At 45.6% G+C, this 27,270-nt stretch overlaps 1 protein-coding gene and 1 pseudogene across 1 annotated transcript; one reads left to right on the top strand and one right to left on the bottom strand.

Moving 5' to 3' along the window:
- The first annotated feature begins 818 nt into the window (after window positions 1-818).
- On the top strand, window positions 819-2,240 carry LOC149361793 (uncharacterized; annotated as a pseudogene).
- Window positions 2,241-8,006: 5,766 nt separating this feature from the next.
- LOC149361792 (monocarboxylate transporter 9-like) lies at window positions 8,007-26,469 on the bottom strand. Its single transcript, XM_089569588.1, has 5 exons — window positions 26,443-26,469; window positions 15,151-15,385; window positions 13,215-13,358; window positions 10,622-11,623; window positions 8,007-8,155 (listed from the first exon to the last, which is right to left on the bottom strand). Exons 2-5 carry the CDS (start codon window positions 15,377-15,379, stop codon window positions 8,007-8,009), a joined length of 1,524 nt encoding a protein of 507 aa, XP_089425714.1. The 5' UTR covers window positions 15,380-15,385; window positions 26,443-26,469.
- Window positions 26,470-27,270: the final 801 nt, after the last annotated feature.

Genomic DNA, 27,270 nt, shown 5'->3' with positions numbered 1-27,270 from the left:
GTGAGCCGTTTCTTTGTGTGTCCGTGTTTCTTCGCGCTCTTCCTTCTCTTTAAATTCATTATCAACTGGCCTGGAACCTTGCTCTTCTGAGCATTACATGACCAAAAAATCCGGCGTTGCAGTTATTGGCGTTGTGAGGGAACGATCACAGGTGTTGCTCTGGCAGGTTGTCCTCAGAGAGCAACCTAAGAGGCAGGTGGGCCACCTAGTTGATCACGTAACCTTGCGGCGTTATCACAACCTGCCCACCGGATAGTGCGAAAACTACCCACAGGGGCAGGAGGCAGTTAAATTAATATCGCTCAGGAAGAGCAACCTGGCCCGCACTAGGCGCACCGCTGGAAGCACCTGTGTCGAATCGTTTACCCGCTGCACCACTGCGTCAGCACGGGTATGAGGACCTTCTTCATATACGCGAATGAGCCAATTATGGTATCACATCATGCCCTAAAGGCGGAGCTTACGTGTGTCTCCAAGTTTTTTGGTAAAAGGAGCGCATTTCCTTAATGCGGTTGTAAAGTCTGCAATTCGTAACCAAAAGGAAACATTTGCCAATTTTCTCCTCTAATGAGGCGATGGGAGAAGGCTTTTGGGAGAAAACAATAATAAGTTGAATATGTCTTGAGCTCACTGACCTCAGTTATTAATTATTATTTATGAAAACTTTGTAATGTGTCGAGATAACTGTGGAGTGACTACAAGAGTATTAGAACGATAACAGCATGTCCTGTTCAGATAATCATATAAGGAGTTATATGCAAACAAAGAACAGTGCTAAAGTTTTTCTCTCGATTTTCTTCATTGCAAGAAGATCCCACATGGTGTTCTGTCAAGAGTGGAAATTCGACATTACGCCAAGGACAGCATAGTAGGCAATTGTGACTTGGTGTGCGATCGAAAGTTACTCCTCAGCCTGTCCTCTTCCGTATTCATGCTTGGTCTCATCGGTATGGTCGGAAACTATTCTTTATGGCGGCCACCGAAACACTTCTGGGGGCCTGCCTCTGTGCCGCGGGTTCGCAGTCACTCCCACTTTTCGTATTGGCTTGTTTTGTGGTCGGTGGATCTGCCAGCGCAGCAAGTCTTATTTTGTTCACCTTGGTTTTCGAGGTGACCGCAAACGAGCTACGTGCCCTGCACACTTTATGGGCGACATCCATTGGATGCACAATTACATTGCCTTCACTAAACCTAGTGAACTTATTTCACCCGTCATTGGAGGTGGCGGAGACCGTGTTCCTGCTACCGACGGTGCTGCTCTTGATGGGTTGCAGTTTGCTGGAAGAATCATCGAGTTGGGTGGTAGCCACATCGCTGTTGCGCAAGGACCAGCAAGTTGTCGTCAGTGCTGCAAGAATGAACGGTCTCGGCATGCGCCGAGAACGGTCGGCAGGCTAGGCATGCATTCCAGCGACTCTAACAGCACATCAGGCCGAAGGAACAGGGACAGTCCATCTAGGTTTCTGCCTTATTCACCGGCACATCAGCGGAAGGAGCCGTGAAGGTCGCCGTTTTCCACCGCTGCGCCCTCTCGCGCCTGTTTGAAACTCACATTCTTCTATCACAATCTTACCATATTGACAGTGAAGAGAGGAGGCCCCGACAAATCAGCGCACTTCGGCATGCGAACGCTCGCCTTCTTTGCCATATGCTGGATGCTAACCAAGCATGGCCGGCGCGAATCGCTAAATGCTGCCCTCTCATCTGTCGCTATGTGCACCGGTTCTTACTCTGCCGCAAGCCTCCTCGACCGTTCTTCGCTTATTGCCTATAACTGACGCGTCGTCTTATGCCTTTGCACCGGTGTCCTACCTATCTGCTACGGCTACGCCGCACAAGTGTTCCCCATTTCGACTCCGAGCACCGGCATTTATGTCTGTTACACAGCTGAGCGCCTGGAAGCCCTGCTCAGTTCCTTTCTGTCCGCATTCAAAGGCATCCCGGATGCTACTGCCATGGGAGCGGCCATGAGAGCATTCATGCTTGTTACCGCTGGGGCAGTTCAGCTGGTCCCGGAAGTCTCTGTCAACCTGAAAACAACTAAGCCCTCATCGCCCACTCTGCCGAGTCCAGCAGAGCAGTTGAAAGCCCTGAAAGCATTGCTGTCGGCCGCGCCTAGCTCAAGGAGCCAAAGCCGTCGCCACACGGACCGCGGAGAGTTCCGGGCCAGGCAGAGTGGAACCGAAATCTGTGACGAAATGCTCGCCTATGCTTATTTGCCCACCTCCCGAAGCAAATAGTAAATAGACGTTCAAGCTAAGCAGAGGATCCTCAAAATGCCGAGCCAGTCCATCCTCATAAAAAATAAAAATGATCATGTTTATCAGCTTTAACCATAATTTCTCAGCTATTAAGTTTCTAGTCCAAAGCTAAATGTGTTTCCTAACTACAACACATCTACTTGGGTTCCAAAGGAATGCGACCAAACTCGAGCTTGTTGTAAGTTTGTCATGCTGTAGTCGGGCATGAAACATATTGTAATCAAATGCCATGTGGACTCCAGGGCATATACATGTATATCTTTATTTGGCGTCTGCCGATGTATTAACTTCCAAGCGTTAACTTCTTCACGCCCCGCCAACCATAATAAATTCGAAAAGTTTTTTGTACCGACTTTTTCGTAAGGTATTCTTTAAAGGAGTTCTACGGATTCTGCAGTGCTTGAACCCGGACAGATAAATATTCATTTTGTAGTGAAGTTGCGCGAAACCCGTAGGCGTAAAAGAAGACGAGGAGTGCAGCCGCCCGGCAGACAACGAGGCGACAAGTACGAGCTTCGAAACCAGAACATCGGTGCTGCGTTTCTGACGGCTACGAGTGCTTTAAATCCCGCCGGACAATTTCAATGTTTGTATCATTTCAGGTGCAATATAAACTGAACTGTTTCCTCACCTGTTCTGTTATTTCACACGCACATTCGCATTTAAAAGGACACTGCGCGCAAATTAAAATCACCTCACTTGGTAGATCACCGCTTTCTACTTGGCAGCCCGCAAGGGCAGCTTCCGCATAGGGGCGTGGGCAAATTACCAACCTGAGCACAAGTCCGTCCCTCGCACTTCGCGCTAACATTCACGAAAAGAAATGTAACCTTCACAGACTCACACGTCCCCAAAGCCACATTCAAAGCCCTACAGTCGCTTCCGTAGATCCAGCGTTGTGCTTCTGCAAACCAGCACCAATACTACTTCTGGCAAGATGCTTCCAACCAGTAGAACAAATTGGGCTACTCTGTAACACAGCTCCAAAGAGAGTGAATAAGGGGATTGAAAGTGGCGCTTGTTATGAAATACAAGACGGAAGCCAATAGTCACCGAAACCGAGGAGCATAGAGGATGTCTTTTTATAAAAGCAGCAGAAAAAACAACCAGGTGCTGTCGGTAGGGTCCGAATCCACGACCTCCGAATTTCTTGCTCGGTGCTCCATCTACAGAGTCGGCAGTTCCGGATGTGCTCGGGATTTCCCGCAATGCACCGCAGTGCGCTCCTCTACAAGCCAATGGCCGCATTTTTAGCTACGCATCTCAGCCAGAAACTACTGCTGTTGACGAGACAGGACGAATTTTAGCATGAAACACTTTTAATTCCAGTTCTGAGCAAACCCAGCACCATTACATTGGGGAACTGCTGCGAACCGTAGAGACAACACGTGCACGCACCTGACGCAAAATATGAGAATATTTTCGTTTGTCCTCAAAGAACCGGTGCGCAGCTTGTAGACGGACTCTCTGCGCACATTCGAGGATGCTGCTTGATTTTGACGCGAAGATCCCTCGGGTTAAGTGCGCATCACGTTGTCATGTGGCACACATATCCACATGTCATGTATCACACATTCCAGTCGTCGGCTCATTGGTCCTGTGTGCTTTATATCACAGAACATACGTCAAGAATGCGAACCCAAAACGCGCACTGTTGCCGTGCCATAATTATGTGTCCTCACGCACGTAATTATTATTTGTCGTTGAGCATTCAACAAGAACTACAGAAAATGTTTACCACATTCGAATCGGAGCGAAAGCACGGATTTGTGTCACGCAGTAGACGACGGTGAGCAGGCAGTGCCGCGGGATGGGGCAGATAGAAGTTGATGAAGACGACGCTCTCCAATGCACAGCACGAGAGTGTGCTGCCGTTTAGCACGAGGCGTTTTGGATGCGGCGGTAGCCTAGTGGTCTCGCTGAGCGGCTCATAAAGGTGATCGGTTCGCGCATCTGCGGGTTGCTGGCGTGCACAAAGAGCAGAACTTCAGGATGCCCTAGACGTAATCACTCGCACTTTAGCAAAAGCTCCAACGGCCAACGCCAAATAGAAAACTGGAAGTTCTTCGCGAAAAGTTCAGAGTTTCCTTTTAAACGGTGAAATTTCTCTTGTCATCATCAGCCCCACCAGACGGCAAATACACCTCTCAAAGATTTCTCGTTAACCTTCTCTTGCGGCAACTGCGATCCTGTCCTCACTAAACTTTTTACTCTCATCGATCCGCCTATCTCACTCTGTGCCGCCACCTACGTTTACCTTGTCCTGGAACCTCTCCTGTTATCCCAAAGGACCATTAGTTATCTGCTCTCTACATCAAATGCCCTGATTTCACCGAGGTAAAACTATCTCGGGCAAGAGCTGCTATTCACAACTTAGTCGCACCTGGAAAGTGCACGCACCTAATTCTTGCTCTCCAATCTACTTTACTTATATGATAACAGCCTTCGGCTGCTACTTGCCCTAGGTGCGTGGATTCCTTAACACTATCAACAATTCACGTCTTGTAAACTGCAGTTCCTTTCCAAGACAGGTCCACACATCATCATATTTGTTCATATTTACTTTTCAGTATACGCTGTTCTACTTGCAGCTGCAGTTTCTGAATGCTGTGCTGTTTACTCTTCTAAACATTAAGGAGCAGGATGTTTTCATCAGCGTATTATATGCTACTGAGGTCTCCTTCACTAACATTTATATGCTGATATGTTTCGTTGGCTCAAGAAAAACATCGTTGCGTGGAATGGGCACTCACCGAAGCTCGCATTGTAAATCAGTTTTAAATCTTGGCAACGCTAAGCGATGATAGGATTCTTATGTATGTCGATAAGTTTTCCTGCTTTCATATAGCCTTAAAATATAAGCTGCTAGGCTACGCTGCATGCATATTCAATGGAGTACCACCAAAATTTTTTTGGTTCAGCAAAATCACTGGCTGCTAATTTGCGAAAGTAAAAAGTAAACACCCGCCACAGTTTGACCGGCTTGTCGACAAATTCGGCCTCATCTTAAAGCACGAAAACCTCTTGCCTCAATAATGCGTCCTAAATAAGTTCGGACAACGCTGTTGTGCCGCCTGTCTGCTAGTTGCACATTCCAATTGGCGAATTATTGCACTCTGTGAGTTTGCCAGAGCATCAGCAGAGCTCCAAATCAGAAAACCTGGAAAGTATCTGCGGCGTTGCTAAAGACCAAAGATTACGGTGCCTATGCTATGTTGCCTTGTCTATAAGAATGTCCCTTTGAATAAACCGGTTCACAGTTGTGTATTGAGAATGAGGACCAACTCTTCACTCCGGCTACGACACTTTTATCCAGACATTACGACGGAGGCACCGTTTTCGCAAATGTGCCCATCGCTGTCATGATGTACGGCCGAGCTTAAATTCTCCTCGCTTTTACATGACCACTGTCATTATCGTTAACAATGACAATAACAATATTAGCCAAGTTAGCTGCCAATCACGTGCTAATCCCGCTATACTTCGGAACGACTGTGCTTTTACCTCCTTTCACCCCCATGGATTCCTTGACTCGTGAGGCTGCTCAGATGAGCACAAACACTGAAAAAAATCTTGTTGGTTATTTCCTTCGTAACCATCCTAACACCCGGCGCTGTCCTGCGATTAGGGCGAATTCCAGGCTATGCTGCCTTTAGGATGCAGTCTTTTATTCAATAAAACGCCGCGCTTTGAGCGTGACCTGTGGGGAAACTCATCATAGGGCTCGTATATCTAAATTTGGCGCCCATATTGAGTCAAATTTCTGTAGTTAAGGAATTTTTACGCAACCTGCGCCACTGAGAAGTTCACAGTTGAACGAAATACCAGCATAGAGAAGCGGAAGCTGTAGCGCGCCATCGATAGCTGACAGTTTAGCTCCTAAGTGTCGGCGCCATGAGTTAACCTCAGTGAGGTATCCACGAAAAATATCCTAGTCTCGAAGCGCAGACTCTCCACTCGTGCAATCAAAAAGCTCATCTGAAGATGCAAGGAAGATTTAGGGGGAGAGCATGGCTATCGCTTCCAATTGTTAGTACTGGAGGAATGGTAATCAATCTGAGTAATTTCTTACTTTTTCTTTTTTTGAGCAACTTCATGCATTTTAATAGGAAAACATTTCTAGGCTACGTCTGCGGGGTCGCGTCACTGAAACGTGTCCGCAAAACATGTCTTCAAAACGTGTCCGCAGCAGTTCAGACGTTCTGATGGGAGACAGCATCAAACGAATAGTTGTGATCTATAGACGACGGTGTGGGGAGGCTGCGGAAAAAAAGTTACGTCGATAGGATGAGTAGTTAAATAATTAGAGCCAAAAATGCCGAAAAAACACGCAATAGCTCGGACGTCCATATATTGAGCCAAAAGGAAAACAGCCATGGATTGCAGAGCAGGGAAAGAATTGGAAAAGGAGTGAAAATAAAGTTTGAAACGTAGTAAAATGTATTTTGCGAGGGATTATTAATCAAACAAAAAATTTAATTGACATAGATTATCTGGTTTATTAATTATCAGCAAAACCCATTGTACGGTTGAATAGCATGGACGGGAATAGAGTAAGTGGACGGGAAAGCAACCATGGCTCCAAATCTGAAAAACCAAAAAGGTGGATTAAGACAAAAGAAGGTATAATCGTGGTAAATAAATCGATCTTTTTTGAAGCCTAAGGTAATTACACTAATTCAGTACTTCAATTAATTAACAAACAAAAAGAAAATTTTAAAGAGAGGCGACGAGTGCCGACGAGGCGTTAATGCATTCGCTTTCTCCCAATGAGGGTAGCCACAGTGATCTCTAATTTATTCGTACTTCATCTCTGTGTACAACAGGTGACCAATTCGCCTCGTTTCAGAAGTGTTGAAAAACACATCTGTGCAGCACTATTCTCAATCCTTTAAACCATAACTAATGCCCCTGTCGCACGGGCACTTTCGATCATTATTGAACTCGATCTACATCGAGATTTTCGAGCACGCTCGAAATATCCGGTGCGACACGGGCATTTTCAATGCTCCTTGAGAAGATTCTATGTGTGTTAGCTGGCACCAAATGTTCCTCCTAAAGCCATAACATGGTGATGTCCGGCAACACTGTGCAGTTGGGGGCAGTGGCAGCCAAATCCGTAGACAGTCGTGTGTCGTGTGGCGTGCCTCTGAGGCTGTGCGATGTAGCCCGAGGGTCCGCAACGCCTCCGCGATTTCAGTGTAGACTGCGGCGTTTCTGTTCTGGCGCCGCAGATCATCATCGCTTCGCAGATTGCGCGTCGACGAGCACGAAGACGCCACCTTTGTTTAGAGTGATGGCGAACCTTGAATCGCGGTGTCGAGATTATTTATTAATATGTATGTATAAAGCTGGTGCAGTGCCTGAAAATGTTCTGCCTTGCATTTTAATCATTTACAACGACAACAATTGTGATTTGGTTTGTTAACTAGTGTTTATTTTTATAGCTTCGTGAGAGAGAAAGTGCTTTCGATTGTGCTTGGAACTTCAAGCACACTTGAGGAATCGCCATCGAGTAAAGCCGGCTCCAGCTCGATTGCGCTTGAAAGTGGCAGTTTGACAACCGTCGATCTGCACTGAGTTCGATGAGCATTGACTCAATGAGGATTGAAAGTGCCCGTGTCACAGGGGTATAAATCAAAAGGTGTAAGCCTCACTACTCGAAATCAATCGGATCTATTTTTCAGTATTGTGGAAACCACATTTGTGCCCCGTATGAAAAGATTTAGTCGAAAATTTTTCGGTTTATTTTGTACAAGATAGTTTCGCAGCGGAGCTTCTCTTTTTGGTCTCCAGGAATGCCTGCGCAGAGAGCAAGATCGCGGCCAAGAAGTTCAAGGCTCCACATAGTCGGTAAAGGTTGTCGTATGAGCCCCTCGTGTCACGGAAAGCACCTGTATAAAAGGTATAAAATAATTGAACAACACTGCAGTGGGGTAGCCTAGAATTAGAGGCAAGAGTGAAGGGCATGAAATTGACACTGAATGTCTATTTGTCTAGCTTTCTACATCTAAGTTAGACACAAACACAGCACTCATAAGCTACCTTGGAAATCGTGTCGAAGGAGGCTCGGAATATTTGTCTTCCATTAACCGGTTCGGCTTTACCCCTAGGCCTTGCAAGAAACCACAGATGCCGTGGTGTTTAAAAGCTCGACATTCACAAGGACTACAACGCGCCGCAGTTTGTAGCTGCCCAAAAATGTAATCTTCTGTGGAAAAACAATTATTTCATACCCAGTGTTGTGCTAGTAGCGCCCCGTTCTTTCAATTAGGCTACTCTCAATTAGCTGTTTTTGCAAACAAAAACTGAATTCTTTTTTATCATTGGTGCTGTGAAAAAGAGCGGCTATATTTTGCTTTAAAGCAAACTTAGTGAGATGTATTTATACTTCGCGGTTCGTTATAGCCCGTCCCTAAAGCTGCCACTAATCCATAGTAAGTTGTCCCAATTCTTTGCTGATTTATTCCGTTTCAGAAACCTATGAGGCAGTTTTCAAATATACGACTAGCTGGGGCAGTACGTTGCCGCGAAAGGCGCATCGAATAAGCCCTGTGGTAAACGGAGCATCTGTTTTGCGGGTAGAGAGCAAATTGAGCTGAGCTTTGTTGATTACATCCCTATATATTCGTGCGCTTCATGCGGTCGGAACATAACCACATGAGTTATCATGGTGCTGTAATAGCTCTTGCTGTTTGGTCGTATAGATAATGCCAGCAAAATATCCACATAGCACTAACTGGTGTCCTAAGAAAGTCTGCCCAATTTAGCAATAATTTCTCAGCGCTGTGTAATAGCAAAATAAAATTTATCGGAAAATGGACTGCAGGCATCCAAGCACTTTGATAACTGCGCGTTTTCCGCTAAGAGGAGCTCTACGCTTAAACGTCTTAGAACTGGCCGGCTCTTTTACTTTTATATGCTGGTGCCGTTGTCCGATCTCCTGCGATCGGCAGTACAAGTGCTTCACAGTTTTCTTAAGTAATGATTATGCCCACAAAACACTTTTGCTTTTTTTTATTTATTGCCTGGCTTAAGCACATTCCATGTAAGCAAAAAACACTCAACAAAAAGACTAAACGTTGTGCACACACAACAATGTCGTGGTCAGTCTGCAAGAATCTGGCTTCGTTAGCTTAAAATTCCTTTAACATACACAACGGCTCTAGTCTTGAGATCCCCTCCGAAGGTTCCGCAGCGACTTTCTGGAGGGCTAGAAGCTAGTCCATTCTTTCCCGAAAGTACATTCGGGCAAGTCATGCGTCTGTATCACTTTGATAGCCTGCCATTCAGGAGTGCCATGTACAGTGGAGGCCCAATAGCATTATGAGATCAAATGGTACCCCTTTCTCATTATCAGTGGCTAAATAACTTTTGCGTCTGCGGTGAGACAGTCACTGGGCATGCGGCAACAACTGCGAAATCTTGGGAGGTGCCTGCAGACAGTTACGATACAAATACTATCATGAAGAAGGGCGACGAGAGGCAGCAATACAAGAGCTGACAGATTTCGGGAGACAACAGATGTCGATTCTAGACATTTTATTTGTTACCCTGTGTCGCATAATCGTGAAAGAAGTTCTTTCGGACCTACATTATTAGCAAGGTATCCTACAGAACTCTTCACTTACCAGCATGAAGCCCGAAGTTAAAGTATGCGCTACCTACTGCCGTAAACTACAAATGTCAGTCTACACTGAATGGAGAAATTATAATACATAGTAGTAAAAATAAAATAAACGGCACTCTAGCGCGTTTACCTTTAGGGACAGGTTTTTCTTCCCAATCTTTGGGGCATATTTGCATCGCTAAAATTTATGAAATACTGGCTATTGGCACCTGAAAAAAATGGCTTATACCACTCACGCTAAGTTCAAGCAGTTACGATGATTTTAGTAAGGATATAAATCTGCTCTAATTTCTAACCTGTTGTCGGTGTTGAACCTCAGCACTTCTCGACCCCCTTTTAAAAGTCTCCTCCATTGCTGACTGCACTGAATTATTATGCCTTTTGGTGGGGATATGTCATCGTTGCCAAGCGCAAGCATTAAGCAGATTTAATGATCAATGCTTACGCTGGGACATGAGCAGCACAACCTGCATCTAAAAGAGAGTGCGATAGAACATAGCTTCTTCACTTCTTGTTCCTACGTAGACCGATTCGTGCTTTGAGAGTATATGATTTCTAACTTGTCGCTTCATCCGCGTGTTCTTCATGTAGGCTTAAATGGGCGTTATTTAATATTTCAAAGAGCAGAATAGACGTTCATCGGCAATTTACTGACTTGTTGAACAGGTGCAAAATGTGATGCGGCAGCATTAGCATGACGTCTAATAAGAACACTCTAAAGGTCACTCACCCACAATAGAAGGTTCGCAGAGAAGCAGTGGAACTGTGGCAACGCCCATCAAACCCCAGGACGCTGCGACGCTTTCCACCCCTAGAGAGTCCGCTACAAGAATGGGCTTGAAGGCGTTGAGGTAACCCTGTTGGACTCCAGCCACGAAGGTGACGGCGCCAACAGCCCACATGCCGCCAACATGCGGCATCAGCCAGAAAGCGAGAGAGAGCAGAGCCAGGCTGAGCGCTGCTATTGGGCTCCGGCTATGTGCTACCTTGTCGGCTATAATAGGAATCACAAGGCGTCCGAGAAAGCTGCCCGAGTACTGAAATGTCACAAGTTGTGCTCCGGTTGCGAGCGGCACACCTTTGTCCCTGGCGTAGTCGATGATAGTAGAGGTGAACACCGGTAGTGTGAAGTCTGCAGACACTATTGCCACGAAAAGAACATAAAAACATGGCGATCGCAAGATCCTTGCAACTTGTGACACAATGCCTGCAGCAGCGACACTTCGTTGCAGACTGTGTGGTTGTTCTTCGAAACAATCCTGAGGTTTCGGCGCAAGCTCTGCTGTCACTATGGTTACAAAGACGTCGGCGCTTCTCCTTGTATTGTCACTGGTTTGTTCAAGCCCCTTTTGACGCGGACACTGAGATGGCTTGACGATACCGCGACAACCGTTGGACGCAGGATTTCGTTCTGTAGTTCCGTAATCTGTGCCCTTCCCTTCTTTCAATGGTTGGAAGGGAGCGCTCCGGACTCTGCGCGAGAGGCAGGTGGTGGGACGGACGTACCGCAGCAGCAGTGACAAAGGAATCAGGTTGAGGGCTATGCCTCCAGTCAAAATAAGGGTTCCTTCTAGTCCGTACTCGAACGCCAAGTACGACAGCAGCGAAGGGCCAACGATGCCTGACAGCGAGGCTCCGAGAAACTTCAAGCCTGTCGCGGCGCCTCGATATTTGTCGAAGTACGCCATGATGTGCACGGAGGTTCCGATCACAATGATACCGAACGATGCTCCTGTTTGGAATAAATAATGAGAATGTAAGAACCTCCTATGTTTCACGGACTGCCATTTACGGTTATTCTCTTATTCCTAGGCAGGTTATTGGCCTCCACCTGGGAAACCCCGGTAAGTGCACAGTAGCTTTTCATTTTTTGTGCTTCTGAGGGTTATAAACTTTAACCATGTGTGGCTGGCAGATCAGACAAGTTAGTGGCATACAGTTTGTTCGGATGGTCAGCGTCACATGTCTATCAATGAATGCAAACAAGAAAGTGCGTCAGAGGCATGAGCCCTGCTGGTTCTTGGAGCTTTCGGGATGAATGTTCAGTTTACTGGTCCACTTTTATAACGCTCACGTACAGTAGAGTCGAAATATGGAGCGCACTCGGATTTTAGAGTAGCTCCTTACCAGAATGATATAAGGTAAACGCTCTATTGATGACATGTAGGAAACGTATTTCGCGGCTGTCTTTGTGCGAAGGGCAGACAGCTCAAATTTCTTCAAAAATTTTCAATGCACTCTTGTGCCTCTGCACACACTTGGTATACCACAAAATGATCGAGAAAGAAAAAAATATTCGCAATACCAAGTCATGTTCTTATTGTGTTTCTGGTTCTCCTTGTTCTCCGCAGCCTGTCATTCCACTCAGTTTTGCGTAGGTGCCATTTCGTTAATATGCAGGCTTTGATCGTCTTCTTCGGTTCGTTAACATGCACTGACATCGCACTGTACACGGGCATCTAGAATTTCGCCTTCATTGAATTTCGACCGCCGCGGCCAGCATAGAACCCACATCTTTAGCGGCAGCAGCCGAGCGTCATGGCCACTGAGTCACTGCAGGGCTGAAATAAATAACATTGCGGAGCGCTGGATAGAAACGTAAGTGCTCCTGACTTTGAATCCCCATAGCCTCAGCTAACGCAGGTCATATTTGCCTCTAAATAATGGACGAATTCAGACGCCCCTTTTTGGCCATGGGCCAAGATGATGTCATGATTTACTACAAATTTACATGGTGTTACTAAGGCAGTCACTAAGACAAGTGCCAGGTCGCTGGTGTTCTGCCAGACTCCTAGTGGGCGTTGTTCACCGGCGACAAATTCGGGCCAATATAGGAAAATCGTTGCAAATAACCCAATTAAATCATTGAACTGTCGCTGTGATTCCGCTGTTGGAGCATTCTGAAGGAATCTTTTCGAAGGTTTGGTTTCATGGGGTTCAAAGTGGCAAAGCGACTGCGGCTATGAGGGACCCCGTGGTAGACGGCTCCGGACAAATTCGTCCACATGGGCTTCTTAACGTGCACAAATACCTAAAAGTACATGGGCCTCTAGCATTTTTCATCCTATGAAATGCGACCGCCGCGCCACAAATTCAACACGCGTCTTTCGGGCCAAAAGCCGACCACCTAACCACTGAGTCACCGCGGCGGCTTTCTTTCAGAAGGCGAAATATTTTTCACTTCACTTTTATTTGCCAGATTAAGCTGAACATTTGTGATGGTCTAACTTATATACATGCAATTTTTAGCAAGGAGATTGCATTGAACAATTATATGCACATTACGTCTACACGTGTTCGCAGCACAGAATAAAACTACTTGCCGTACAGGAATCCTAAAGTTACCGACATCCAGGCCATATTCGGAACGACGGCAGATGCGAGGACAGCTATTGGACAAATGAAGGCGCCTGCTAGGATCGTGCTGTGAATGGACGCTGTATGCTGAATGGCTCCGAGTGCTAAACCTGGGAAGAAAAACAATGAGGTCAGGGATAACGGATAAGATAATGACGCCTAAAAATCCCCACCACTACAGTAGAACAAAGCACCTTAAAACATGTCAAATAATTCTTGGTCAGCTCGCATGGAACTTGATTGGTGCAGCAGTCATAACATGTTCACACAAGAAGATAGACAATGAAGGGGGCATCTTCATTTATAAACGCGATTCTGTCAAACAAAAAGTTTGCATGTTACAAGTATGTTAACTATTATTGAGCTTCAAGAATTTTTGAAGGGCTTATCAGGAACTCTTCCAGAATAACAAGTCACTGCCGCGTTGATTTGCCGGCCAACAGTGGCACCACTGGAACGTTTTATTAGCATCATCATTACGAATCAGCGCTAATGCATCAGTGGCCTAAGCTGGTTTGTTGTTGGTATCAAAAATGTTTAGGCGAGTGGGTCAAAACGCTTACTAAATTTTACTCAAAACAAAGATTGCACACTATGCATGTTTCCAAAAATAATCTATCGTTCGCGAAGTATTTAGACGTCCCACCTCTGCAAAACATTTTTCCCAAAACACCATCATTATAAATGATATTTCTCGTGCCACTAGCTTTAAATCACAAAGCTTTTGCAGTCATAATTGCAATGAGCCTCCTCTATGGGTAAGCAGCATACTGCGTGTTTATGTTGTTTCTCGCATTAGCTGCTGTTTCAGTTTTGGAACATATCGCTCGCTCTTTTGTGTCGTTCCACGAAAGCAGACAACCTGCCTCTTTGTCACTGCAGAAAAAAATCACCTTTATTTATTTTTTCTCCTAAACTAGGGACAGTACTGGTTAAGTCAGGTTTTGAAACTCACAGATGCCACTGACACTGAGACTAATTTTTTGAATTGTGACCATAATATCTAATGATAAGACGCATGATATGTTTCTAGCATGCATCTGAGGCAATAACCAAACGTACAGTCGCAGGTAAAAAAGATTAGCACACATGACGGAACACCAGAGCGCCGGAATGACAACGCGTGGCGCTGCGGGTGGCGAAGAGGCTGATAACGAGAGTGCCGGGCCGTTCCCATTCTACAGTATTAGGGGGGTTCAGCGGACTGCCACAGACAGCAAAATTACCGGCTAAAAGTAACGCTATCATATATTGTTCCCGCGAGTTCCTTTTGACAAACCATCGCGCACATAAAAAAAAATCAGTAATAAAAAGAAACCATCTTTGCTCATGATAACCGAGCCAAAATAAATGCCGCAAGCTAAGTCACGTAGGGTCGGCACTTCAACGCTCGGGCGGTGCACGCTTGATAAACCTTACTTCCTGCCGTCCCCCCCTAGGCTGCAAACATGGAAACGGCCCGTTAGGCAGGTCTGCGTGCCGCAGCGCCGCGTGGTGAGATATACGAATTCTAATCGCCAGTTATCTGTGCTAATATTTTTTGCTCGCGACTGGACATGCCGTTTAAGCGCAGGTAGTGTGCGCAAAATTATACGGAACACAAAAGTTACGTTTGAGCGTTTTGGCAGTACAACTTAACTCTGCAATAAGAAAATGATGAGAGCCATGAGCGTTGTCCTCCGAGCGTAGCGTTCTCGATAGCATGTTTAGAAAAAAAAATTATCAAAAGCTCGTGGCCGCTTTATTTAACCGTTTGAGTCATACAGACCTTGCCTGTGTGGTCTACAGTATACTTTGAAATTTGCTTTCCTTCATTTTCTCTAAAGTTTAGCCTTGAGGATTCAACGCAGAGTTCTGGCTGTATAGGTTATGTTAAAGAGTATTAAAGTACGGCATATTTACCCATTAAGTGTGCCGTCGCCACATCGACAATCTTGGCCCACGAAGCAGTGCTTCTTGGTACACCGAAGTGGTCCATGAAGAGGACGAACAACAGACCGCTGTTGGTATGTGGGATGGACACGAGGAAGCTCATGCATGCCGTGATGAACGGAACCGTCCAGCAGCTGTCCACAAATCGGGCAGAAGGGTGCAGACCCGTTCTCGATGGCGCAATCACAGTTGTAACCATCCTTGCCTTCATCACATGAAAAAGTCAAGAAAAAAGGATCATACTGTGCGCTCCCCGCATGCCGCTATGAAAATATTAAGCAATGTCTTCATGCAGTGAAATTCGTCAGCCCATTTGTCGGACTATGCACTCCATCATTCCATAGGTTACATGAATACTCGCCATTGCATCCTAAGTACCGATTTCATGGCCGCATTTTAACTTCGCTTTTTTTACCTCTTCCACGCTGCTCTCCTGTCTTTATCTCCCTAATTCCCCTCCCTTCGCAGAGTAGCGTTCCAGCGTAATTTAAACGCCGGCTAAATTCTCTGTATTTCATTAAAGAGTCTCTCTCTCTCTCTGAAACTATCGCGTGGTTCCAGCCAAGAGTGCACAGATACTTCGACCTATGACTTCTTCTTTTTTGACTCTACGTCCAACACCTTTGTCCACCGGCGTGGTTTTTGACAGCGCTAGAATTTCTAGAAAAGTCAATAACGCATTGATCTACCTGTATATGACAGTCGATTGCTGCCCCGTGCGCCATGCTCAGAAATTGCTCATCTTCATGTTAATGCTAAAAGGCACCATTTGTAGCAAGTGTCCATGGAGGATCCTGTTTTTCTGCGAGCGTTCAGCAACCAAATTCATTGTTTTTTTTTTCGGAAAAAGGTGTATCTGACCCCACCTCGAGTAGAAAAAAACGCCTTGTGTCATGGCGCTTGTTCGCCGCTGATGCCCTTGCGCTATGAAAATTGATCATCATCACGAAGTTTCTTCGCTTCACCGCACCATTTCTCTGCTTTTCTGCGGCAATCCTTGCTGTTTCGCTCAGCCGCGCTGACTGAACGTGCGATTTGGTTCAATTTGTTGCTGGTGAACACGATGTTTTTAGTGCATTTATAAGTTCAACTCAACAGAGTTTGCTCCATTGTCATAATGTATTGTACGAAGAGCTGTTCATGCTTGCAGTAAAGTGCGCGATGCTGAACTTCGCAAGACTTTTTGTACTGTCCCTGCATTTAATTTCCTCCCATTTTCTTTACTGGTCTATAATTTGCGCCTTTGAAAAAATAAAGTTTTTGATGGCTCCGGTCTTGCTCCGGCATCTTCAGAGTTTTCTTCACGTTTTCTGCCCGCAATTCAGCATTCACTGTATTTTCTGTGCTTCTGCTGAAACTATTCTAGAGAGCTGAACAACGCAGTTGCGCTTTAGATGAAGCAATAAATTTTTTACATTTGCTTTAGTCCCACCAGAACATCATAAACATCGCGTTCTTCCCTACATATAGAATGCTGCTCAAATGCGTGCATTAGTAAACCGAGGAGCAAAAATTTTTAAACATTGCATAAAAGAAGGTCAAAAATAAGTTTTAATCACTTAAACACATGGGTTAATGTAGGTAGCAAGATTCATTAAGGTACATCGTTTGGAAGAATCTCAAGTGCAGAACTTCGCGAAATTTCAGCTCCTTTCTCGATTAAAACAGGCTCACTTCGTCAATTTCAGTTCAGCTTAGGAGCACTAAATCTTTTCCACCCTAAACTGAATTGCATTGGAGATGTGGCGGGAAACTGCACATTAATACTAAGTTTCAAAGAGGAAGGCAAAACGGCGATGAATTCATTGATGGACAGAGCAACCTGAATACTCACCCTGGCCGTGCAGGAGCGCAAACGCTCGATAAGTTGCGGATTAGCGGCCCGAAGCATAGTACCGTATAGCGGCGTCGTGTAGTTGCCCGCTCAACCCAGACACGGCAGTAGCGGTATCAACATGGGCAAAAGCATCGGAGCCCTCCACAGAAACCTGTATCACACACAATGGAAAGTCGAGACCTTCAGCTGTTCAAATAACTCGCTATTCTAGCCTCCGGAACTGCGGTCACCTGTTTTATCGCAAGCGCAGTATGACGACGGCGAATTGTGGAAACCGAGTGGCACGAGGAGAAGGGGAACGCGGTGGCGAGCAGGCGGGTGATGATTATGGGGGTCGAAGGCATCGGAAGGCAAAGTACTGTGGAAGTGCGTGGAAAGGACGTAGGTGACGTAGATGCCAGGGTCGGCATCGTCAGCATGGAATAGGGCGTGATGGAGCTAGCGACGCATCACGTGGCCTTCAATGCCGCAGGCGTAACAAATAGGCAGGTTCTCCGGTCTGCTGTGTGGGTGCACACGTGGAGTGGTGGCCAGGTAGGATGGAATTGGTTCAACCGCGGCGGCGGTCGAAACGAAAAAGCGTTTCATGGTGGGGCTGTCTGGCGGCTTTGGCGTAGGTAAGCGGCAGAGCATTGGATGGCTGGGGGCAAAGTTAATGTACGAGGGTAATCCCAAATGTTAAGGTCGCCAAAGGGCTCCGGCCGCAAGAAAACTATTTCCGTGGCTGCTCGCCATACTGCTGTGTTTATTGTTCCCCGTCTTCCAAAAAAGCCATGACGCAGCGCTAAAGAGACTGTCAGTCTTGGCGCGGCAGCCATTTGAAATGGAGCTCCCGTTTGTCGCTACCGTCAGGTGCGAAGTTCACGCAGTTATTCAATTTTTGAACGCAAAAGGCGTTCATCCAATCGAAATTCATCGCCAGTTCAGGGAAGTGTACGGAGTGTCGTGCATGGATGTTAAAAACGTCCGCAAGTGGTGAAGAGAGTTCGCAGCTGGTCGCACGGCAATTCACGACGAAGAAACAAGCGGGAGACCGTCAGTTTCTGATGAGAAAGTCGCGAAGGTCGAAGAAATGATGCGGCAAGATCGGAGGAGCACACTGGACGAAGCCGTTTCTAGAAGCACTGTTCATAAGATTTTGACAGCAAAGTGGAAATATCGGAAGGTGTGCGTTAGGTTGGTTACGCTCACAGACGACCACCAACGGCAACGTGTTGACTCCTCTCGCGAATTTCTTCGGCGTTATGGAGATGAAAAGGAGAACTTTTTGAATTCCCTTGTTACGGGCGACGCAACCTGGGCATTCCACTTGACACCTGAGACCGAACAAGAATCACGTCAGCGGCCACACTCCTCTTCGCCCAAGCGGCGAAAATTCAAGCGAACACAGTCTGGCGGCAAAGTCAGAGCAACTGTGTTTTGGGATCGAAAAGCGGTGTTGTTGGTAGACTTCACGGCGCCTCGAACCACAGTAAACGCGTACAGATATTGTGACACCCTTAAGAAACTCAGACGGGCAATTTGAAATCGCACAAGAGGGATGCTGAGCAAGGGCGTGTGTCTTCTCCACGACAACGCTAGCTCCCACGTTGGCTGCCAAACCGTTGCTCTCCTGCAGCATTTTTGATGGTACGTCATCAGCCACCCACCCTACAGACAGGACTTGGCACCAAGTGGCTACCACTTGTTTCCAAAGCTAAAAGAACATCTCGCTGGAAGGCGCTTCACCGATGACGACGAAGTGAAAGATGCGGTCAAACGTTTCCTCAACGACATGGCGGCGAGCTGGTGTGACATGGGCATACAAAAACTGCCACAGCGTCTGCAAAAGTGCATAGACCGCAACGGCAATTGTGTGAAAAAGTAGCAGAATCGTCTGCCTTTTGATTGATATGAAAATGCCTTAAAAGGAACATTTCTTTCTATTTACAAAATAAGTGGAGACCTTAATTTTGGGATGACCCTCGTATACTCATTGAAAGTTAGGGCGTGTTAACCGCCAAACAGTCATGTTATGCCTCATATCGCGTTTCGCCCCACTCTTCTCTAACAAAGTGCTGAAGCTAGGCTTGCAGTGAGACAATGAGATCGTTGGAATAATTAGTCCAGTTCTAAATCTTTGGCCACTGTTAGACTACTTCAGACAAACACCATGTGCACACTCCACTGTCTCCTCAAGCTCAGTCTACTAATGTAGCGCCTTCAGCTCAGTGGTTGTCAGCAGTTGATCAAAGCCGTTACTTGGATAAGAATTGTTACTGCACGGAATGCAAGTCACTGACCTTTGTAGCCATATCCTTCTATTGTGAACGCGAAAGTCTCACCACTGCCGTAACCACGTGGATCACGTGATCGAGTTTATCAGGCAATTACTTTTCTCCCGTAGTCGTTTTTATTTGTTCAAAACCAGGACAAATGACCCTAAAAGACAGGCATAGGCGACATCTAAGACACGCGTATTTTCGCTACAATATTTCCGTGCATTTGATGTTGGTATCTGATTATTAGTATCGAAAATACATCATCAGTATACGATGTATTTTCAGGGCACAAGATAATCAAAGAAGAGTGCCACAGATTGTTAGCCTGCTGTATATCAAATTTGGGCCCGTGGCGCTAGCTCAGAGGGTAGCGCACTCAAAAAAGCCTAGAATAAGGAATAGATGATGAGAATCCTGTTGGCAGTGTCAGCCGTCTCTCTGTGTGCATCCGTTATTTGGCCGACAGGTGACGCATTTGCCCATCCGCATAGTAGCAGACAAAAGGGCCGAGGAGTAAGGAGATGGGGCCTCTACCAGAAATTCCTTGCGAAGTACTGCGGCCCTTTTGTTATTATCAATGCCTCAACGACGTAACTACACAACTGCCAAAGTAACCCCAGGTAATCGACGCTCCAGCAAGGCCCAAGTTGCTCACCAAGCCCATCTCAAACGCGGCCGTCACAACGCTAACTCGCTCAAGGGTGAGTTCGGCTGCCCCGGGGAAGTAGTACGCCGCGCTGCGGCGCTGCCCCACTGCAGTTCAGTGAAAAAAATGATGCACTTTATGAACGGGAAACTGCGGTGAAGCCCGCCTGACGCTGACCGTTTTGTGATGTGTCCGATGCCCTTTGTAAATAAACCTGTTCCGGTCTGCGCAATTTCGTGTCAATATGATGATTAAGAATTAGGCATTGTGCGAAGGCTGTGAGGAGATGTAACATGGACCGGACAACTTAGCCGCGCTCTAATCGTAAAAGCGAAGATTAAGCGTCCCCTAAATTTTTTTCTCTACGCTTTCCTCACAATGCCGCTTTTTCAGCACGAGCAAAGAAGGTTTGTCAAGGCTACACCGACAAGACATCACTAATTCTGCTTGAATTGAGAAGGTAAGTGCATGAATCTGGGGGATGTGGAGCAAAAAGTAGAAAATCTATTAGTGTTATAATATATTCTCATATCGGCAAAATATCCTCTCGTGTTTACCGAGAAGGGTAGGGGGTTAGTATTTCCGACAGTTTGTATAGTATTTATTTATCTATTTGCAACGGTAAAGTTGCCGCATGGCATAAAACGTTTGTCAGTAAGGAACTATGAAACGTTACAAAAATATGTAGTCCGGATATGTGTAAAAGGTCGCATAAACTTCGAGGGTAGATGTTTTAGTCAACTAAAACTACAAATTCGAGTCATTATTGAAACACAGGCGCGCGTCTCAAAGAACACGAGCGCGCACCAGCGAAGTTTCTGGGCATGTTCATTGTAGGTGGTGCGCAGTGGTGTCGGAAGCGGGTGCAGAAATCTCATTTCGCCACTGGTGATCAGCTGCAGGCGTAAGGGCCACTCCGACCCGCAGCGGCCTGAGAGACCACTTCCAATCCTGATAGGCCGGGAGGAAGGGGGTAGGTTCGCGAGGGGGACGAGAACACGTGTACTCTGCCTAAAGGAGGCTGTACAAGTTAAGGGCGTCAGATGTGGATCTGTTAGAAAAAAGGCAGGGGGAGTTTGTGGCACGTCTGTTATACGAGAAAGCATGTCAGCTGCGACTGTTATGAACATCTGCGCTAGCTTGACTACAGTGGATGAGTATCGGCACCGGACAGGAATAACAAGCAACTTGTAAGGGTTGGGAAACCCAGAAGGTACCACGGACTTTCTCTAGGAGCTTCATAGCTTCTTTCGAATGAGTAAATATAAGCACCTGATTATGAGGAGGGTCGGCACGTAAAGCTCTATGGCATTTAATATCCCTTGCAGTCCGATGACAAAGGTGACGAAGTGTCAGTACAGTAGGTTTGGCGGATATGCAGGTGAGGGTGTGTTGGGCTTATAAAAGCACTAGATCCTACAGATGGGTTCACGGTGACATCCGTGTAAAGGATACAGCCATCATGATTCGTGCAATTAGCTGGTGGTAACGATGCAGAGGCGAACTCTGAGTTCTTATGGTGTACAGACGTGTTTAAAGTAATGTGACAGTAGCCCCAGGTTGTGATTGGACGCCTAGCCAGCGGTAACAGGTGAGCCAGGCAGTCGCCATCTAGCTACCATGATGAGAAGCGCTACTGTTTGAAGAAGACGCAAGAAACGCTGGCGTGGGGGCGCTTCTGGCGACGGCGTCGCCGTGAACAAAAGCAGCTAATCCCCTTCGCCGAAGATGCCGTGCCAAGCCGTGCCTTTGTCTGGATCATGAACGTGCAGGCCCAAACAATGGTATGTTCGACTTTAAGAAGTGATGCATTGTCAATAGCGAGTACGAACAGGGTGGCATTGAAAATACGGCGGTAAGCTTTATTGACCGCATGAACATAGAAAGACTTGGAGAGTTTGATGTAGAGGCCAGTTTTGGCAAGTAATTTGTGAAGAAGACAGGGAATTTTGCAGGGACACTTGCTGAACCTGAATTGAGCGCTTTGTGGACCAGAGAGTGATGTCATCTGCACATCCTAGAACTAGAACATTAGCATGGGAGAAGAGACTGTGCATGAAAGGAATGAATGCGATATTGCATAGTGTTGGGGCTAAAGTTGAACGATGCGGTACTCCGCGATCAGAAATGAAGTGTCCTGTCGGTGTACCCTTAACGCGGATAGTAAATGTTCGTTGTGAAAGAAAACATGGATATCATGCTCGACAAAGCTGCAAGTGCATGTCAAGTGATGACTTACTGTTGAGAATGGCTGTGTGGAGAATATTGTCGTAGGCGTTCGTGACATTTGTTGCTAGGACTGTGCGAACGAGGCGGCTTTCAGGTTAACGACGTATTACATCGTTGGCAAAGTGGTCGAGATTATCTTCGAATCCATATTCCGGTCGGAAACCAATTTTAGAAGGCGAGTATTTCTGATGATGGTTGAGCTACCGAGAGTATCGAGTGGCAAGCAATTTTTCTAGCAGGGTACAAATAGTTGAGGTAAGAAAAATTGGGCGTAATGTCGCAAGAGCTGTGGGTGATTTGCGGGGCTTGGATATGGGAACTACTATTGAATGTTTCCAATCGGATGGTATTTCTCTGGACGTCCACATTTCGCTCAAAATTCTTAAAAGTGAAGTCAATGCTTCCGCGTCCACTTTCCGGAATAGGACATAAGGTGCACCATCATGGCCAGTTGCAGTGTTGGGGCAATTGTCTTCAATGGCATTTATAAGCTCAGCCATGTTAAACGGGCATGTGACCTTCTGCGTCATGCTTGGGACTGACTGTAAAATGTGCAGTTGGGCAGTCATATTTCGGAAAGAACTGAACTCTAGGCACAGTGTTTGTCGGATGGAGAGCGTTACATGGAATGGAACACACGCCATAGGTCGCGGCTGCCAACAGGAGTACCGAGGTACGAACACCACTCTCTCCATCGCTTGTGCAGAAGGAGAGGAGAGGCACCGCTAATGCTCGTTGGTATTCTAAAGAGTACCAACGAGCTTTAGCGGTTACTCTATGAACTTCCGTTTGTGCATTTTGATCTCCCGGATTCTTAATGACGTATAAGTGTAGTCGCTCCTGTCATGCCAATAGATTGAGGCGGTGATGGACTGGATTAAATTTATCTTCGTTGTCAGTGTAAAAAAAATGCGTTCTTAGTGACTGAAGCGTGAAAATAGAAAGGGCTGAGGCAAGAGTCATTGACACGAGGTGATCATCCTTGCGTAGACTCTTCCAAGAAGTGACATGAATCTTGCGGTGAATTTTGCGTAATTTACTTCAGGCAAAATCAATCATAATGAGGGAGTGATCACTGTCTCCAGCGTCTGCTGTCAAGACCAGCGAGGGTTGTCAGGGCCAATCAACCACGCAAGGCCCGGAGTCGATGGAGGAGCTCTAGGGGCGGTTATAATTAGAGGAATTCTTCAGAAGTGTTAGACGATTCGTCGAAAAACGTGTCGTAAATTTGATGTCCACATATAGTCATGAGTGTATCCGTAGGCGGAGTGTGGCCCACAACATTCTCCTTCAACTAGTATGGGTAAACCTGGGTAAGAGGTGTGCAGATGCATGAGCTATCAAAGTTAAGTACAGATGTCTGGGACCGACCATCCAATGAGACCGATAGAAACGAAGTGCGTTGAGGCCTAGCAAAAATGGCAATTACTTCTTACTAACGAGTCAACATGGAAGAAAGTGGTGTCAACCATTGAAAAGTCTGGCTCGGCACCCTTCTGAGAAAAATATCTGTTTTATTCACGCTGTGAGAGACGGGCTTGAGGTTCCTGCCATGAAGTTTGCTCTCTAAACTGGCTTGAGGTTCCTGCCATGAAGTTTGCTCTCTAAGAGTGATGCAGTTAACAGAATTAGTTTGCTAGCGCAACATATTTTACCCTGTTTACGTGCTCATGTATTGGTAACAACTGTGCTCAGCCCTCTTCTTCATGACCTCGAAAAGTTTGAACAGGAAGGCTTCATAGAGGACCAAATTAATGGATAGCTAGGCTTCGTTTGATGTTTAAGAAAGTAAATATAATGCAGGCGTCCTTGCACGATCTCTAGGTACTCTTCGTTACTATTTCAAAAGTGCGCAATTCATTCACTCGGGCTTTGTTAGCAGTAGAGCAAGACACCTTCGAAGGAAGCATTCCTCCAGATTCCGCACTTTCTACTATTCTTTATCTACTCCAATCGCTTTCAAATACAATAACGACTATATCAAGTTACGTTCCTTTCATAGTATGGTTATCAGAAATAGTGTTACTTCAGTTTGAATAAAACGCGCAGTGGGAGCATTTTTTTCGCCCCTTGCTTGCCGTCAAAATATCACAGCTCTCTAGAGTCGCAGAAGAAAAAAACATCGACAACGTTTTGTTTACGGGGGAAGGAGAGAAAATGTTTGCACAGGTAATGATCACTGCAATTCGTACACATTTCTGTTCTGCATATGAAAGAAGTATGGACTTTTAAGGCAAAAACAACCCCACAAAATGTGAACAGGAATTTTATTTGGTGTCACGCTGAATTCAACGCTGCTTTTCCAAATAAAATTCACATTGTTATTCAACTTTGGTTTTTGTTATTGGGGAAGCCACTATTTTCGACAGTGGAGCAGCAGAAGATTACTTCTGTGTTGTCTTTAAAACTGCTTTCACGAAGGCATCGCGTGAATTACTCCTTTCAATACTCAGTGGTTTAAATACAAATTCTAGCAGGTCAACGCAGTTCCACCTAGTTGCGCTCAGCCTAACAGCTAAAAAGAAATCATTTTATATACTGGCGAGAAAGCTTACGTTCTGTCTGGCTGCGCTTAGATACAGTAATTTTGCGAAGACGAAACAGCGCTCCTACTGTTGACGTTAATTTTCTCTGTGAAGCCCCTTGCGGATGCTGCGTTCGACAGTTCTATATTTGAAATTGAACCTGCTTTACAGATTCATACCTCTATGTAATTTTTCTGTTAATTCGGACGGGTTTCAACCACGGTCGAGTTGCTTAGCTCATCTATATCCAAAGCCATTACCTTCTCTCGCCTATTCAAAGGGGCTTTCACTATTAACTACAAAACTATTTGCTTCCGCTACAGCATGCAGCGTCTAAATGGCATTTATATTACAACAAGCTTAACCCACGCACATTATTATTAACAAATCAAATGGCGCTCTGATAGGACACTGAAAGTTCTTTTAAGTGCATGTATAGTTAGAATCATTCCTACATCATAAAGTATTACCACCTGAACATTGTTATGGGTCATATAGAGTCAGTCTAAACAACAACCATAAGAAAACTGTGATTGCGTTACTCAAAACCAATAAGCTAGTTTTAATACTGCAAAGACAGATCTCGCAAATCCAATCACTCTTGAATTAAATCTAAAATTAATATTCTAACCTGGCTACTCGAAGACTATTCGGGTTTTTTTTTCTTTCATTATACTTAATGTTATAACTGGACATTTGTGCGAAATTCATACACGATTCTCACGCGTTGATCACCCCTATTTATATATCGCCCCATATGCAGACAAATCTAGTTTTATTTTCTTTTTGTTACAGGCTGTAAAAACCACCTCTCGCCTTTGCAACCACCTTTGCAACCACCTCTCGCTCCTCGTGAAATGCATCACAATCAAGCCATTTTAAAAAAAATCTAAATCCAAGTTCGCCGATGGCGACAGACCTTATTCGTAACAACGTTACCTGTACTCTTTAATTCGTAACAACGTTACCTGTACTCTTTAGCGCTTCTGAAGTTCGGCACAGTTCCTAATTTCCGCTTCACTTCTTGCCAAGTATACTGGTCCACTCCATTACTGTCCTTTTGAGCAGCAAAGTACAGTAAAATGATGTAAATAAAATACGCGGTAAACCAAATTTACTCACTTCAAACTATTCCGGACAAAGAATTAAATTTCTGAGCAGCACACCTCGATAAAACAAGGTTTACGAATTTTTTCTTTCTGACACAAATGAGTGGTTTTGAAAGACCTAACAGAAGTTTGTGTACATAAATGCCGAGTGAAGCAGAACTCAAAAATCTGAAGCGCGTTGACTGGAAGCGAACCATTTGATGTCAGCCGTTGTTGCCGATCTCTGGCTAACAGGCGCGATTTCCTTACTCGCACCAGAAAGGCAGCTTTTGTAATCATGCAAGGTTCTGTTTGGGAGAACAAATGTTCTGAACACAGGACACACGACACCTGCGGATAAAAGGCCATAGAAGACCACCTTATTCTTCCTATTGTACAAGTCTTAGTTATTTCGCTTGTGTTTCAATTTAAAACGGAAAAATTTCAATGAACAAAAGAGGACAGTATCAAGCAGTTTTCTTTGCTCTGTATCAAAGCATTCATTCAGTAGTTGCGTGAGCAAGATTTAGTGAATAAAAAAATTATCAGTGTGTCTTGGAGGACCACACACGCCCGTCTAAAAGCCTGCTGTGCATCCAAGTCTCATGTAGAATGAAGAAAAGATGATGAAGAAAAGAGTTGTCTTATATACTGGAGGAGTACTTGCATTACTCACGTTATTCCAATCGGCGTCCCCCGTCCGTTCGCCGCTCATGTAGCGTGCAAGCAGCTATCCGTTTCCAATCGTTGCAGGTCAGCCGTCTTCCTTTATCGGGCGGCAAAAAGAAAGCAATCACTCTGATAGCCGCCCAGTAGTTGGGACCCACAACTTCCCGTCGTTCTCGAGTGGTAAGCTTTTTGGCGTGGCTCCAGCTATGAAGAGTTTTCCGTCAAGTGCCGCCCGTAGCCTTGGCAGTGTCCCTCCTACCAGAAATGACACGCATAACGCAAATCCCAAACACATAAACGTGTGGTGTTTCATGCCAGCTGTGAACCCCACGTGCATATTTACTACGTTCGCCGCTGCTGTTATTGTCCTACACGGACCTTCACATTGTTTCCATCCTAACCTCCACCCGCCATTCCTACTATTTCCTCTTTTTCCTTTTTTTTCCATTGCAGAATAAGAGGCCATTGTGCGCGCGGGCCAGAGACTGATCTTCATATAGTGACAAGCTTGGAAATCTTCCACATTTCTCATTATTTGCGCGAAGATGTCAGGGTAAGTTTTGCGGTCTCTAAATCTTTCTTCTTCATTATGACCTATCAACAACAGGAAAGTGAGCAGTTAAATGCTGGCATATATTGATACATCTACTCCTCGAACAAGCACTCTCCGACGAAATTTTTTAATTGAAGGGTCTAAAGGTAAGCTATTTACTCACCCGGCAGACAGCTATACAGCGATACACCTGATAAAGAGGTGGCTCCTGCATGTAGAATTACAATACTTGAGACCCTCAAAGAGCTGGGTAGAGATCCGCGCTGAGTACAGCTATTTTTT

This window comes from Amblyomma mixtum, chromosome 2 (genome assembly GCF_055824585.1).
Source record: "Amblyomma mixtum isolate Tamu chromosome 2, ASM5582458v1, whole genome shotgun sequence".
In the NCBI taxonomy this organism is placed as follows: Eukaryota; Metazoa; Arthropoda; class Arachnida; order Ixodida; family Ixodidae; genus Amblyomma; species Amblyomma mixtum.
The sequence above is the reverse complement of the archived record's forward strand: the minus strand, read 5'-3'. Positions and strand labels throughout refer to the sequence as shown.

Excerpts from the sequence above, each read along its gene's own strand:
- LOC149361792 (XM_089569588.1), bottom strand. The coding sequence starts at position 15,379 with ATGGTTACAACTGTGATTGCGCCATCGAGAACGGGTCTGCACCCTTCT. Across the intron at positions 13,359-15,150 it reads GGCGACGGCACACTTAATGG|GTTTAGCACTCGGAGCCATT; the intron begins GTAAATATGCCG and ends TTTTCTTCCCAG. Across the intron at positions 8,156-10,621 it reads CTGCGAACCTTCTATTGTGG|GTGCTTTCCGTGACACGAGG; the intron begins GTGAGTGACCTT and ends CCTTTTATACAG.